Here is a 15893-nt window from a genome sequence, read left to right as displayed (position 1 = left end):
TTCTGCTCGTTGTCTCTTAAGTTAGAATATCTGAACACATCGGCGAGTTCAGGATCAGAATCTGCTGAAAGGCAGTCTTCCTTTCGGTTGTTTGCTTTTTCATTCAGGACTGTTGAGGTTTTTCTTCTATGAACCAAACTGAACCACTTGACTCAGCAGACGTGTGATCAGTCATTTTCATTGATTCACCTGATAAACCAAGTACATCCGAACTACAGGAGCAGCAGATTTCACCTGTCATTTCAGTGGAAACCGCTCTCTCACACATTGATACAGATAGAACAATATACATTTTCCATTTACAGCATTTGTAAAAGACACTTTATTGACAGAAACGGCACAAAGCAGAGGACCTCATCCATCAATTAATCATTCATGTCTTAGAGGGTGAATGCTCGTTGCTTACTGATACACCAGTTTGTAAAAGTGAGACAGGCGTGATGTTCTGAAAACATGTCAGGAGGAGAAAGATAGTTGGAACAACAGCTTAATGAGCGGTGACATTCGGAGCAGCAGATTTAGAAAGATGATACTCAGGAGTTTAACAGCTCAGTGGATCCAGGAGGATTTGACTCCGAGCCGCGCTACATGCTACATGCTACATGCTTCATGCTACATGCTACATGCTACATGCTTCATGCTACATGCTACATGCTACATGCTTCATGCTACATGCTTCATTCTCAAGGGTTTCAGATCTCACACAGCAGCGATGCTACATGATGAACATGAATAAAGTCGGACTGTTCCACTCATGAACAGCGAGCTCCGTCCCTCCGTCTGCACTCTGCAGCACATGCAGGAGCTAATTTCTGCATTTTCATTTTTGAAGCATAAATAGCTGATTTTCTGTCTGGTGTGATTAGCGTGATGTAAATTCTGATTTAGTGTGCTCCGTCTGCACGTGGAGAGGTTTATCACCGATACAGGAAGTGCCGAGGCCTTCGGAGGCTTCAGTCTTCAGACCTGAAGGCCCTGCTCTGGTGGCATATTGTCTGTATTTGGTTCCCAGACTGTTTTTCATTTTGACAAACCAGTATCCGTTTTTTTTTTTTACATTTTTCAACCTCACTTTGTGGAACAATAAACCCAGGATCGCCTTTTTCTTCAACTTGAATCTCTTCTCCGTTTGTTCGAGCGTCATTTGTCCTGCCTGTTCGGGGTTTCTCCCAGCTGCAGCTCACATCTCTCTATTCAGATTTTTTTAAACCTTGATGAGGACGCCAGCATGAGACTCGGGTGTGCTGAAGCAGGAGACGTCTCAGACATGCTGGACGTCGCTCGGTGTGCTGCAGACCGTCAGGCTGCTGGAGGTGACGTAGCATCATAATGCTGGAGGTACTTCACAGCAACATTATATGCTTTATGGCATTTAATAAGAACAGCTGTCATTAATCGCTGAGTAGCTACAGGTCAATGCTCGTCCTTCAAAAAAGTGTTTTTTGTGCATCCCTAGGTTTCACTGTTTACACCACTTCCTCAGATTCCACCCATCACATCAAATCACCTCTAAAGAGATGATAAACTAATCGCATCTCACTGAAGCAGTCAGATTTCTTTGCTGAGGCTTCCTGGTTTCCTCACACTACGTTGGCCTCACAGGAGCCAGACTCCAGGATCTGAAGCGTGACGATGAGCTTCATGGATTTCCTGAACCAGGGGTAAATCAGGGCGTAGATCACCGGATTGAGACATGAATTCAGATAGAACAGGCACATGACGAAGGCCACGGACGAAGCGCTCAACACCGAGTCGCCGCCAGAGAGCGTGACGCAGAAGTACGGACAGATACAGACGAGAAACACCAGGATGATAACACTGACGCTCTTGAATGCTTTGATTTCAGATTTCTTGGCGGGGAACCTCGCCGAGTCCTGACTGGCCACCGCCGCAACGTGAGAGCGCACGGCCCGGGCCTGGGACACGGCCACCGCCAGCACCCTCAGGTACAGCACCACGATGACCGCGACGGGGCCGATGAAGGACACCAGGACGTCCACAACGCCGTCCACGTAACCCACGACGACCACACACTCTCCGGAGCAGGAGCTGAAGCCGCCGGGCCGCCGCAGGCTGTCCCGCAGCAGCAGACACTGGAACGCCGCGCTGAGCAGCCAGCAGAGAGAAACACACACCTTCACCCGCCCCTCCGTCACTCTGGAGGGATACTGGAGGGGATCACAGACGGCCACGTAGCGGTCGACGGATATGAGCACCATGGTTCCGATGGACGAGCAGGTGATGACGTAGTCCAGGAGGAAGTACAGGCTGCACATCAGGTCCCCGAAGAGCCAGCAGCCGTCGATCAGCATGATTTGAAAGAACATAAGGAGACCCACCAAGAAGTCCGAGACGGCCAGAGAGAGGAGCAGGAGGTTGGTGGGAGTGTGGAGCTTCCTGCAGACCAAAGATCAACAATCCATCACCTCAACAACACACACATACACACACACACACTTCACAACACCTGGTTTGCACTTGTACTGAAAAGAAAGAGACTACTTGAAGTGTGAGATGGAGATGATGACCAGCAGGTTCAGAACCACGGTGAGCAGCGAGATGAAGGACAGCGTGACGTAGATGAGCAAGGACAGCGAGCGAGGACGCACGGTCCTCCTGCAGGACGAGTTGAGCAGCTGAGGGAAGCAGAGCTCAGTTTCCTGGAAGCTCTCCATCGTCAGACTGAGGAGGAGAAGCCGCCGCCAGCTTTCTGCCTCGCAGTCCCTGCCGTACAGGCGGTTTATTTCCTGTCCCTCCTCCGCATTGCTCCTCCCCTCAGACAGAACCATTCAGACAGATCATTAAAAAAATGATGCTGCATTCAGTATCTTTCTCTGGCCTTTTCCCAGGTTTGACCAGTGACATGTTTGGCTGACACCAATAACCGGGACAGGGTCTGATACGGCACACCCTGAACAACTCAGCGAGTTTTTCTCCATCATGTGAATTCAGACAAACGCCGATGTCCACGGTTTGGAGATTCTTTAAAGGATAAGTTCGGTTTAAACAGTTTTCACATTGTTTATAGAAAGATGTATAACAATATACTCACTCAGAAGGGTTTTTTGATCCCAAAAGTAGTCCGGGAGTAAGTTAGATCCATAGTCAAGCTGCAGACCTCCATAGACTGTTAGCTAATGGGGCATCCGTGGCGCCGGCTCCCAAGACGGTTTTAATTGTCCAAAAACTCATCAGTTTCACCAATATTTCCTTATGATCCGCTCACGCCACTCCTCCACCACAGCCCGGTGTCGCAAAATACATGCTGTTGCGGTTTTACAGATCGCTGAAGTCAATACATATGGAGGTAAATTTGTGTTTTTATTTTTCAATCAAAAAAAAAGTTGCTCCAATCGCAAAACATGTTTCAATCAGAAAAAAAAAAAAAAAACGTTTTCATCAAAGAAAAAACTTGTTCAAACCCCAAAAAAATATTTGATACCCCAAAAAACTGCATACAAACACATTTTTTCTTTGATTGAATTTTTTTTTGGTTTTTGGTTGAAAATACATTTTTTGATTTAAGTCCTATTTTTGGATTTGAGCCATATTATGGGTAGGACATCTGTTTATTATTCAATCAAAGATATAACTTCAATCAAAAAAAAAATGTTTTCAATCAAAGCCAAAAAAAAAATGTTCGGAGTGTTTCGACTGTGTTTTGACATTCAAACACCTTTTTTTTCCGTTCGAAGTGAAAAAAGTTTTGAAGCTTCTTTTTTGAAGCCTCTTTTTTGATTGAATCATTTTGACACAAATGTCCCAGAGTGGGCGGAGCTTCTCCATTGGTCGGGCATGTTTGAGTGACAGGTGTCCACACCAATGACGAATCTCTCCAGAGGAAGCTAGAAGCTGGAAGCTAGCTACTGGTGTGTGCGGGGAAGTAAATACAGTGATCTGGAAGTAAACTGAAATACATTCACCAAGAGACACAGTAGGTGGCGCTGTGCATCAAAGTTGTTGGTCGCCACCAGCTCCAAAGAAGAAAGAAGCACATCTCTGAACTGCAAACAATGACGAATATAATATATATAGACGTATACTAATTATGTTATGTTAATATTATATAAGTAATTCTTTACGTCATTTACTGCAAACATCTGCTTCTTCTTCTTTGGAGCTGGTGGTGACCAACAACTTTGGTGCACAGCGCCACCTACTGTGTCTCTTGGTGAATGTATTTCAGTTTACTTCCTGATCACGTATTGACTTCAGAGATCTGTAAAACCGCAACAGCATGTATTTTGCGACACCGGGCTGTGGTGGAGGAGTGGCGTGAGCGGACCATGATGAAATATTGGTGAAACTGATGAGATTTTGGACGATTAAAGCCGTCTTGGGAGCCGGTGTCACGGATGCCCCATTAGCTAACAGTCTATGGAGGTCTGCAGCTTGACTATGGATCTAACTTACACCCGGACTACTTTTCAGATCAGAAAACCATTCTGATTGAGTATATTGTTATACATCTTTCTATAAACAACGTCAAAACTGTTTAAACCGAACTTATCCTTTAATAAGAATAACAAAAGTAAGACAGACTGTGAATTATGCTGTGAAAAAAATATCAAGAGGAGGAGAAAGAAAGTTGGTACAACACCAGCAGCTTAATGAGCAGAGACGTTAAGAGCAGCAGAGTAGAACGAGGGCTGAACCTTCAGCTACCTGCCAATATCGATACTCGATAGGGGTGGGACGAGACACAAATTTCACGGGACGAGATGTCTCGCGAGATTGAGTCCACGAGATCGAGACGACACGAGAGGGGGGGGGGGGGGGGGGGGCAGCGCGGTACTCACATGCAGCGTCGGAGCATGGAGTGTCGGGTCGGAGTGCCCCTTGTACGGCCACGTTGCCCTCCGCTCTACACTGCGCCCGAGGCGGCCGCCGAGTTCCCCTATTCCCATTCAAACCGCGGCGCACAGACGACGCCATGACTGCATTTGCACTTCATGCCACAAGGTGCGCTGTTTGCATGTTCAACCTTATTTTACACAGACACCACAGAGGAAGAAGGGCGCCGCAGCCGCTGCAGCCTCTCTCTGCATGCTGTTAGAAACAGAGTGTGAGCCGGCAAGACGAGGTAAAATGTGCATTGATGCGATGCACCGTTTTTTCAATAAAAGAGAAGAACTGAACGATCGTTTCCGCACATTTTCTTTACGTCGTATCAATTACAGTCTGGAGAGAGAGAGGGAGAGAGGGGAGGTGGATCTGCTTTGTGTTCAGTCTTCTTCATCTCAACTCAACCTGGAAAATCAAGTTCCTGCAGATTCACCCGTCAGATGTTCTGAAGAGCCTCGGGGACGTTCCAGCAGCCGTCTCCAAACACTGCATCTACCCGGCGCTGGTGGGCTGCTCCGCCCCCGTGGAGGCGGTGCTGCCTCAGATCTCCAACATGTGGTGAGAGCACCGTCGGCTCGGCACCCTGACCCTTTATGGGTGGCCGTTTGTGCCATACACCGCCTGGTAGAAAACGCCGTTCAGAACGGCGCTTTTAACGCCGAGCGCCGCCAGGCGCTTTTAAAGCGCCACCAGGCGCTTTAAAACTGAGTGAGGAACTTTTATCCATATATGTTTTATTGTCCACATGACGTTTGATATATTAAATGTATTAAAATATATTTTTTCCCTTCTAATCAATTTTTCAAAACTCAAATGTTTAAAAATAAATCTGAGATTCTCTATGTCTATGTTTGTCTGTTACAACATTACATTCTCAGTACAATTCAATTTTTGAAATAATATCTGAATGCATGATTAGAAGAAGTATTTGAATATTCATTTGGCAGTAACTGTCAGGGATGCTGAACTACAAATCTTCACACTGGTTATGTGACTCCCGCTTGATTTATTATGACATGTTTTATTTTGTTACTGATTATATTTTTAATAATAAATCACAACATAAAACAACAGTTTAACTGGTACAAAGGCACAGATAATTATTTCACTTATAAACATGTTATTTCTGGCTGCAGGGACATTTTATCTCAATGATGCAGTCATTGGACACCATGACATCTGGGGAGCCACCAAGCAGGTTACTGTCAGAGAGGAACACTGCTTTTCCTGGATCGTCACACCAGTGGGCTTCATGTAATCCTCTTCCGAAGTCACAAGCCTGGGGTCAAAAAGATAATTTTTGCACAATGTGTATGTGTGATTACAATTTATTATTAATAAATAGAGGGAGAGAAGGAAAGAAATATAGGCTCAACCCTTCAAGATTTCTTTGTTTACACAAGACCCCTTTGTGGGGTTTTTTTCTATCACAGTTAGATCACGTTTTGAAAATGTGATCTAACTGTTTCAGAGGTAAAAAAAAAAATTCCCCGTGGGAACATTTACAATCCTTTTGTCCTGTTCTGACTATTCGCAAACTTTAGCTGCTCTGAAAACATGTCAGATAAGTAATTTTTTGAACATTTTCCACCCCCTAAGTCTCCTCATTGAGCTCACCCCTGATCAAAAGTATTTATTTTTTTATTTTTAAACATTTGAGTTTTGAAAAATTGATTAGAAGGGAAAAAAATATATTTTAATACATTTAATATATCAAACATCATGTGGACAATAAAACATATATGGAAAAAAGTTCCTCACTTAGTTTAAAAGCGCCTGGCGGCGCTCGGCGTTTGAGACGCCGGAAGGCGTTTCAAAATAAAAGCGCCTGGCGGCGCTCGGCGTTAAAAGCGCCGTTCTGAACGGCGTTTTCTACCAGGCGGTGTATGGCACAAACGGCCACCCATAACCCTTCGCCTCGTTTCCGCCGTCTCACCGCCGCCGCCGCTTCCTCCCGCAGGTCTCGAGGCTTCGGCCAGCTGGTCCGGGCCAGAAACATCAAGACGGTGGGCGACCTGAGCGCTCTGACCCCCGCCGAGGTCAAGACCCTGCCCATCCGCTCCCCCAAGATCTCCAACGTCAAGAAGGCGCTCCAGACCTACGAGCAGCAGGTGAGGAACCGGCGCCGCGGCCCCGGCGAGCCGGCGACTCGGCCTGGGCGCGTTTCAACAGACGCTCGTCTCCACAGAGGAAAGGACGCGGCGGCGACGAGCTGAAGAGCTTCGACGAGACGGAGAGGATGACGTCTGAGGTGGAGGAAACGAGCGCTCCCCAGACCGCCGACGAGGACGACAAGACCACCGGAGAGACTCTGGGTGAGCGACGGCTCTTCATCGGGACGGTTAAACTCAGAACACGTGGACAGGGAGAACAGTCACCTGTACATTCAAGCTTCTGAATCCGTGGAGAAAATGTGGATTTTTTTTTTTTTTTTTTTTTTTTTTACAACACCAAAAAAAAAATCACAGAAAGTTACTTTAATCTCAACATGAAGCCAATTTTGCATTCTGGGTATTTTCACAGTGGCAGCATCGGCGATATCTCAGCTGTGTGTTATTCTGAAGAATCTCTTACAAGAAGAAAACAAGATTTTTTTCTTTAACACTTTGATCGTTTTCTTGGTGGTTTGGCCATATTGGAGCTTCTTACGGCCCAGTTTCGGCCCTCGTGCCTCATGTTTGACATCTCTGAAACCAGAACCTGTTACTGAGTGTTTTCGCTTGAACTGGACCTTAAACCCGAACTCTTCAGTTCAAACCTCTCAGTCATTAAACGGTGTAATTTGACCCCTGGATCGCCGTCGTTTGGTGGCGAGCCTGGGCTCGAGGGGGAAGCTGAACTGTGTGTTCTGGTGTGTTTTCAGCCACGGAGCTGCCGGACGAGGTCGTCGCGGAGCCGCAGGAGGCCCGGGGACTCCCGGAGGTCCCGGAGGCCCCCCTGCTGTCGGAGCTGCAGGCGCTGTGCTGCAGGGCGAGCCCGGCGGCGCTCGGCCGCTGCTCGCCGCGGGAGCTGGTCGACGCCCACCAGCTGCTGGGAGGCCTGATGAGCAGCGTGGTGAGGGAGCTGGAGAGCCGGGTCGGCCGGGCAGAGGGGGCGGGGCCTGTGCCTTAGGACCGCCTCTGGGGGCGGAGCCGCATGTGAACTTCTTCTTTTTTTTTTTTTTTTTCCATTTCGGGGGTTTTGAGCACGTTGTGCACGTTTTCCTTCCCGCCGAGCGGAACGGAAAGTCTCGACGCCTCCCTTGGATTTTCTCGACTCGATGAACTCTGTACAGAAACCGACGTTTCTCTCTGCCTGTTGCTTTTTAGGCTGTTTACAACTCGCCTGGTGGACTTTTCACAGCTTCTCTTAGTCGTTTTCACTCATTGTAATGTCCTTTATTTTTCCCCTCACTCTTAGTTTGTAGGTCTTCCATTTTTTCAGCTTTTAAATACTTGAATAAAAATAAATGGATTTCTGAATATGAAAACTTTTCAGCAGTGTTTACTGTTCAGAGCTGCTCCACTGGTCACCCGAGCGTCACGGCCGCCATCTTGGAATCAGCCAGAACTCGCATCTAAACTGATCTTCTGGGGTTTTTTTCCTGGAAACATCTCAGACGTACGTAGGTTTGATACAGAAGACACGGTTCACCATAGTTCAATATTTATAGCGGGTTAAATGGTAATGGAATATTCTGATGTGACATATGATCGATAGTTAGCAAAACACGTGTGATCGAGGAGCAGAAACTGTTGGCTTCATTTTCCAACGTATTGAAATACAAATGGATGGAGTATAAAGCACAGCAGATCAGTTCTAGACCAGATGGTACAAATGAAGATAGAAATCTTACAAAAAATATAAAATTTAAAGTTTCCACAAGGTGACACCAGTCGAACTGTATTTCAGATTGTTGCTCCTCCTGTTCTTCCTCCTCTTCCTCAACTCTTGGAAAACCTTTGCAATGAAAAATGGGAGATCTGAGACGGTAAACGCAAACATTTCAAAAAGATTCTACTTAAATTTTTTTCTTTCTTGCCAATTTCTTCCTTCAGACTTTATTTCTTTCTTACTCTTCTCCAGCCAGACGTTCTGCTGTCTGGATCTGTAACTCGGTGGAGGATGAGAAGAATCAGACTTCTGTCAACGTGAATAGACGACATCCTGCGTCGCCTCTGTTTTCAACCAGCATGATTTGTTTCATTTCTACAATATTCTAGTGTGAGCTGTAATCTGTTATTGAAATACATTATTTCTGAAGTCTCAGCTGGACTAGTGCCAGATGAACAGCCTGGCTAATGCTAGCTGGCTACATGATGTTACTCTGTAAAGAAACATTTTAGCTAGAAGAGATTAATAAACACGGTTCAGAAACATGAGAGAGACGGTCTCCAGTGAGCTGCGGTGGCGTCACAGGAATGGAAAGAAAAACTTTTATTTATTATTAAAGTGACACTAAGTTTAGTTTCTTGCCTCCTGTCAGGTGGGAGATGCTGCAGAGAGGCAACGTCTGCTAAAACACCCGTCCAAACACTTAAAGAAGCTCATCTGTCTCTTGAGGACCATTCATTACTGATACGCGCTCAAAACATTATCAAGTTTAGTATTTCCACAAAATGCATGCCTTTTTTTTCAGGAACGTTTCTCTCCATTTAACAGAATCGATCCAAAAAGCCTGAACAGTTTCCAGCCTCTGCTGCTGCCAAGTGAAGCCAGCGCTGAAGAGAAAAGCTGTGATTCCGGGGCAGTTCCAGCAGGGGGCGATGATGATGACGGTTTCAAAAAGAGCCCGAGTCCCACTGGAACCCATTCAGCCAGGCTGAATTTCAGAGGGAAAATAAACACATTAAAATCCTGGTTTCAGAACATGTTCTGGTTTCTATCGGTGGTTTCTACAGTCGTGTCGGTTTGACCAGAGTCCAAACAGAGAGTCTAGTTTGTGGACTCAAAAGACCAAGATTCCTTGCAGATAGAACATGCGCAGAACAGTATTTCATGTCCTTTTCGACCGGATTTTTAAATATGAATATGAGCATATTCAGGGGTTTGCACGTGTTTATATGGCTGTGCGCCTTGTAATGTATCATTCCGTCAATATTCCAGTTAATAAAGAGTTTTTGCCTTGATATAAACGTACTTAATCTCGCGGCATTCGATCTCGCGGGATCTCGCGGCATTGCGATCTCGCGAGATCTCGTGACACGAGATCTCGTCCCATCCCTAATACTCGACGTCGATAACCTAACTCACACTCCATACGCCAGAGTTCAGTGAAGCCGATGCAGCCACCTCAACACAGCATGGAGCATCACTGGTGTGTGAGCCCTGAAACTCTTTAGCATGCAGCATGTAGCCCGGCTCAGAGCAGTTAAACTACTGAGTGACATCGTTCTAACTCTGCTGGGTCAGATCACTGTAACAGCAGGTCTGTTCGGTCTGGACCAAAAGCTCGATTCATTGATCGTCTGCTCCGTTTGATTGTTTCACCATCATGATGATGAATATTATCTGTCTTTACCACGTGTATTTTGTCTGCTGATGGATATTTTTCTGACTCTTTTGTTCTGTTTAGTTCTATTGTCTACTCCAGTATTGCAATAATGTTGATTTTCACTGTTATTTTATCACAAATACATGTAGAAAAACTGAAGGAAGCCTTATTCTCTATAGTTTATTTTCTGTGCTGGAGCAGTTTTTGCTTCCCAAGGACATTTAAAAGTTTAAGGGGAAAAAGTGTATGCAGCAGCAGCATCCTGTTGTGATCCGCTTCACTCTCCACACAGTTCAAGACTTTGGAACGGCATGAAAGTACACACACACACACACAGACACACACACACCTCAGAGAAAACTTATTCACACAGCAAAAACAGCATGCAAAATGTGCCCATTTCTAAAAAAAGCTCCAGTTTCATTGACTCTTAGCCTGAGACAAAAAAAACCACATTGAGGCAAACAGATGCTGTGGTTGAAGAAGAGCAGAGGACGAGCCGGAGTCTTTATACTGGGCTTTGATGAAGATGAACCTCAGGTGTGCAGCTCAGGTCACTCAGGCTCCGCCCACTCTGCAGGAGAAACTCTAAAAGCCCAGTGTTTGCATTAAAATGAAGGTTTTTATCACTGATTCAATGTCATGAAAAGAAGATAACATTCATAAAAAAATGTCTTGAAAACCCACCAAGAAGAAAATGAGCTTTAATTTTGATGAATCTGTTTGGGGATAATAACAAGCAAACAGAGACAGAGACACGAGCAACACTTTCATTTGGACGATCTGTTTGGAGACTGTTGACTTGCCTCAATCTGCCGGTGAAGCGTTCTCACTTTATACTCTGCTGACGTGAGGCTTGAAATGAAAAATTATTGTTTCTGCGTTTTCATTTTTCAGGAAAGTTTCACGTTTACACGGCAACATTTTGAAAACGGTGCGCGTTTCCACAGTCCGGCAGAAACTAAGTTCACAGTTTAACAAATGAATTAGAATTACAGGCAACATTATTCCTGTTAAAGACGCTTCCAGCCTCCTCTGAGCTGCTGTGACTGCTGGTCCAGAGAGGATCCAGGTTCTTCTCCAGGAACAGGGCTGAGATCCAGAATCCTTGTTTCCTCCACATCAGGAGGAACTGGATCACTTTCCGTTCCCAACAAAACCTGGACCCCCTGCCGAGCTGCAGAGTTCCAGCCTCCAGTCATGTCCAGATTCACATCTGTGTTTTCACATTTCTGAAAGGGTTTGTTGCCTGTTTGGGGTTTATTTCATGAGAACAAGATCATTTTGATTTGATTTGATTTTTACTTTACCGTACTGAAAGGCTTCATTGGTCGCCTGTGTCGACTTTATCTACTTTTATCACTGGAACAGTTGAACAAATCAAGACCAAAATATAAATAAAAGCAAATACACAAAATGATACAATTCTTTTGTAATTATTTGACCTATTTCACAGTTTTACTTCATTTTCCTCCTGAAATCCACATTGCAATCCTCCCCCTGTTGGGATCAGGACAATCCTGTGTTTTTGGATCAAACTTATCCAGATCCCACTGAAATGTTTGGAACGACCCAAACTGAAGGTTTGATCCAGGTTAAAACTACGAATGGATTGGATAATCTAATCTGATTGATGAATCCTTCTTTCCCTTTTGAACAACCCCTTTTCAAGATTTGAGCCAATCCGATAACCAGAATCCGCTCAGACTACATTTGGACCGCCGGTCCTGCATGTTCCCCACGTCCCCCTGCTTCCACACAGCTCAGTGCCATGAGGCCGTTATGCATAACTAAAATCAAATAGTAAATAATACAATTCTCTCACATTATATTCTTCCTTTCCATACTTTAAACAGTTTTGAGCTGTATTAATTTCGTGAATGTTTTATCTCTTAAATGAACTTATTGAAGTACATTATATGACCGAATATTCAGAGTCATTAAGTGTGTGTTGGTTGGTATAGGGGCGGATCCCGTGCTCCAGTTGAATTGTGGGAAACGTGTGAAATAAAGCCTTTCATTCATTCATTCATTCATTCATTCAGGCACACAGTCCGCCTGTTACTGGACACAAGGACCAGGAGGAGAGTTTCGGGAAATCTGCGTTTTCCCTGTTTTCGCATGATGATGGAGCGTTTTCAAAACGTTGTGTTTTCAGTGGTGTCGAGCACCGCTGTCGTGAAAACAGAACTCAACGCAACAAAGCTTCACTGTTTTCACTTGAAAATGGCGGTTTCTAGTAGTTTTGTGTGACACTGACAAAATCTCAGGTACTTATGCACATTCTTTATTTCTTTATTTCAAACAGTGATCACACACACACACACACACACACACACACACACACACACACACACACACACACACACACACACACACGAAACTCCAAATTAACACACGAAACTCCAAATTAAAGCCCCCAAATCACTGCAAGGTTTACGAGAAGACAATTTAACACGAGAGAAAGGTTTGATCAGTGGTGATAAAGTGTGATGTTGAACAAAACAAGGACCTTCGGAACAAAAGCTTCATGATTATTTCAGTCTCTTTTCAGGTGGAGCTGCTTCTCCTGACCAAATCCAAATCAACATCATGGTTCTTTTCTTTTATACGCAGATGAAAAAAAAAAATGGGTTTTCTGCAGAGATGGTGACCCAGAGACCGAGTGCCGTCCGGAATGAGCTTCACCGCAGATTCATTTTCATTTCACAGGAAATTAAACGCTTAACTCAGCGCTGGAGGCTAATTGATCCCTTCATGTTCGATCAGCATCGAGGCTTCTGACTGTAACCTCTGCTAATTCCCTGTATTTATGGAGCAGTGTCAGCAGTGACCATGGGGGGGCGCTGCTGGGATTAGAAATGACTCGTCAAAGGAAGAACAGTGTGGAAAGCAGCTGCAGCTATGTAGAAGCTGTAGTTTCTGCTGTCAATATTCATAATTCACTTCCTTCTTCTCTCTGACAAACTACTCTTCTTTGTGGTATCTGGCCAGTGGCGCCCTCTGGTGGACTGAATGTCAAGCGCTCATTCCAACACATCAGCGTGAGCGCAGCGATGCTCACACAGTTTAAAGCTGAATTATTTGCATATGTTGATCATAAATGAAGATTAGATTACATTAGACTAGATTATGATAATATCTGCTGCAGGACGACGATGACACAGCTAAAAAAAAAAATCAGCTGCGATGAGACGGCATAGCTGATTGAGTGTAAACAGTGATGAAGAGTGATTCTAAAGGTATCGGTGTGATCTGATGGATCACAGGTCATCGTCCTGCTAACTGCACTGGATAAATCAAACGAGGGCGGACCAAATCCCAGCACACAGTTACCCCCCTCTGGGCTGATCGACCAAATACTTCAGGACTGAGGAGAAAGTAAAAAAATCCAGAGTGAACACGCAAACATTTTCCTTTCTTCAGCTTTTCTCTGCCCCTGGATAATGGACGGTTTAATGACCGACCTCCAACTTCTCCTTCCACAGAACCGACACAAACATTAAAACTCCCTCACCAAACTCAAATTCCTGTTCAGAAGTCCCTCTTTTGCTGAAATAAGACCTGATTCCTAAAAGATTTTAAAAGTTGCATAGCGACTGTGTGTGTATATCAGAAAAAAAAAAAAAAAAACTTCAAAAAGACGACGGAGCCGATGGCGGCTCACGCTGAGCTCGTGGCCCGATGTGCCGGACCGCTCTCACACCATCAGCGGACGGAGGGAACAGGGGTCCTCTGCAGGTCCAGGTGCTGCAGCAGGGAGAAGGTGGGCATTCTGTCGTAGCCCAGCAGCTGGCGGGTGGACGCCTCCCAGCTGAGGCCGAACTCCAGCCGGCTGTAGATGGACGGGTACTGTCGGTCCGCCCAGCAGACCCAGTCCACCGCCTTCCTCACCGCCTCCCAAAACTCCGGCCTGAAGCAAACACGCAACACTCATCAGAAGGCTGCATTTCAATCCTGATGTTCTGCAGTGAGGGAGCGCAAATTCATTTCAAATCCAATCATCGTAATAAGAATGTGTTGGGTTTATAGAACTCCAGGTGGCTTTACAGTGACGTTATTCATTTGTTCCATACTCGGTGGTGGTGAGCTCCGTCTGCAGCCACAGCTCCCCTGGGGCAGAATGACAGGTGGAGCGAGGCTACCGCCCGGCGCCATCGGCCCCCAACCGCCACCAAGCAGTCACTCTCACACTCCATCCAACCACAACCCAAACCCTGGAATTACCTGTTTTTCAAACTGTATCTTATGTTCAGGGGTGTGCGATACTGGTAAAAAAAAAAACTTGACGATTTTGTATAATTTTTCTGACAACTATATTCTCAGGATATCCTTTAAAATTCATTCTGCACAGCTGACTGATGCCAGGGGCCAAGCTATCAGCTGACTGATCCCGGTGGCTAGGCTAACATGCTAACAGCTGATTGATCCCGGTGGCTAGGCTAACATGCTAACAGCTGACTGATCCCGGTGGCTAGGCTAACATGCTGACCTGACTAGTTGTTTGCCATCTGTTTTCCAGATGATGGAAAAGAGATTGAAACGCTGTACGTCGCCGTCAGAACCAGAGAAACACTCAACCGATATATCGCACACCTCTAATGGGAGTAGGAGAATAACTGTATAAATGAACCCTATGATTAATCCATACCCTCAACAAGCGAGATAAAAAGACAGGAGATGAAGCAGCGTGTGACATTTGAGGATTCCCACAGCGTGAGGCAGGACTGACCTGCGATCGGTGGAGTCCTCCAGAGAGAAGAGGGTCCGCAGCAGCTTCCCTTCGTCCAGCTTCTCCACCCTCATCAGCTGCAGAACCAGGAGAGTGGCCAGCAGCCTGAGGACGTCGGCGTGGGCCTTCCCTCCTGCAACACACAGGCCAGACCTGGTTCTCATGGCTGGATGCAGATGCACTTCAGAAAACTTGCGTTTTAGTCGTTTTTGATGGAGACAGAACGTTTCAAAGAGTTTTACTGTGGCAGACGTTTTCAAAAAGTTGTGTTTTCCCCATTTCTACGGAGATAGACTCAGGGTGTTTATAAAAATTTGCTTTTTCTCCTGAGACGGAATCGTAGTGTTTTCAAACTGTTGCAGTTTCTACGGAGACAGAGTTGTAGGAGAAAAAGTTTCATTTTCCACGTCTCTATGGAGATGGAATCAGGGTGTTTTTAAAATGTTGCTTTTCTACGGAGGCACTGTCGGAGCATTTTCAAAAAGTTCTGTTTTCTATGGAGTCGGATTCATGACGTTTTCAAACTGTTAACAGAAACGGACCCTTAAGAAGTTTTGCGTTGTCACATGAAATGGTTCCTGGCTGCTGATGAACCAACAGGCGGACATGTTGTGGCAAAGCAACATTTTCCTGGATCAGCTGCATCAGCTTGCTTGAAGTGAATATAAAGACATTTATCTTTGGCACTTGAGAGATAAAGTGTGAAGGAAACTCGTGGACCGGTGGGCTTCACCTAAAGACAGGAGGCCTTTCTTCATCAGAAACTCGTCCGTGAAGTATTTCCCCCTGAAGTTAATCAGTTCCTCCAGCTCGCTGCTGAACTCCCAGTATCCGTCCTGCAAC

At 45.5% G+C, this 15893-nt stretch overlaps 3 protein-coding genes across 11 annotated transcripts in view; 1 reads left to right on the top strand and 2 right to left on the bottom strand.

Annotated features, from left to right (window-relative positions):
* Positions 1-1580: 1580 nt before the first annotated feature.
* LOC115403521 (trace amine-associated receptor 8a-like) lies at positions 1581-2675 on the bottom strand. The gene is made up of 2 exons (XM_030112448.1): positions 2503-2675; positions 1581-2397 (listed from the first exon to the last, which is right to left on the bottom strand). Exons 1-2 carry the CDS (start codon positions 2673-2675, stop codon positions 1581-1583), a joined length of 990 nt encoding a protein of 329 aa, XP_029968308.1.
* A 626-nt stretch (positions 2676-3301) lies between these two features.
* LOC115403302 (telomere-associated protein RIF1-like) lies at positions 3302-7956 on the top strand. The gene is made up of 5 exons (XM_030112160.1): positions 3302-3307; positions 5273-5403; positions 6806-6956; positions 7034-7160; positions 7709-7956. The coding sequence occupies exons 1-5, from the start codon at positions 3302-3304 to the stop codon at positions 7954-7956; spliced, it is 663 nt and encodes a 220-aa protein (XP_029968020.1).
* Positions 7957-10640: 2684 nt separating this feature from the next.
* The window catches only part of parp4 (poly (ADP-ribose) polymerase family, member 4), a 29771-nt gene continuing 24518 nt past the window's right edge, over positions 10641-15893 (bottom strand). For 8 of the 9 annotated variants that reach the window (XM_030112436.1, XM_030112440.1, XM_030112442.1 and 5 more), the window contains 3 exons: positions 15784-15886; positions 15051-15183; positions 12604-14231 (listed from right to left, as the gene is read on the bottom strand). In XM_030112436.1, coding sequence (XP_029968296.1) covers positions 14027-14231; positions 15051-15183; positions 15784-15886 — 441 coding nt within the window. In that variant the 3' untranslated portion in view covers positions 12604-14026. Of the gene's footprint in view, positions 10668-12603; positions 14232-15050; positions 15184-15783; positions 15887-15893 lie in introns of those variants that run through there. The other variant, XR_003933218.1, reaches the window with a different exon arrangement.

The sequence above is a fragment of the Salarias fasciatus genome, chromosome 16, assembly GCF_902148845.1.
Source record: "Salarias fasciatus chromosome 16, fSalaFa1.1, whole genome shotgun sequence".
Taxonomy (NCBI): domain Eukaryota; kingdom Metazoa; phylum Chordata; class Actinopteri; order Blenniiformes; family Blenniidae; genus Salarias; species Salarias fasciatus.
This window is presented reverse-complemented; position numbering and strand designations above follow the sequence as displayed.

What these genes read in the sequence shown, in the direction of transcription:
- LOC115403521 (XM_030112448.1), bottom strand. Translation starts at nt 2,675, where the DNA reads ATGGAGAGCTTCCAGGAAACTGAGCTCTGCTTCCCTCAGCTGCTCAAC. An exon ending in ATCTCCATCTCACACTTCAA is followed by an intron (nt 2,398 to 2,502) that starts GTAGTCTCTTTC and finishes TTTGGTCTGCAG; the next exon opens with GAAGCTCCACACTCCCACCA.
- LOC115403302 (XM_030112160.1), top strand. An exon ending in TCCAGACCTACGAGCAGCAG is followed by an intron (nt 6,957 to 7,033) that starts GTGAGGAACCGG and finishes TCGTCTCCACAG; the next exon opens with AGGAAAGGACGCGGCGGCGA. An exon ending in GACCACCGGAGAGACTCTGG is followed by an intron (nt 7,161 to 7,708) that starts GTGAGCGACGGC and finishes GTGTGTTTTCAG; the next exon opens with CCACGGAGCTGCCGGACGAG.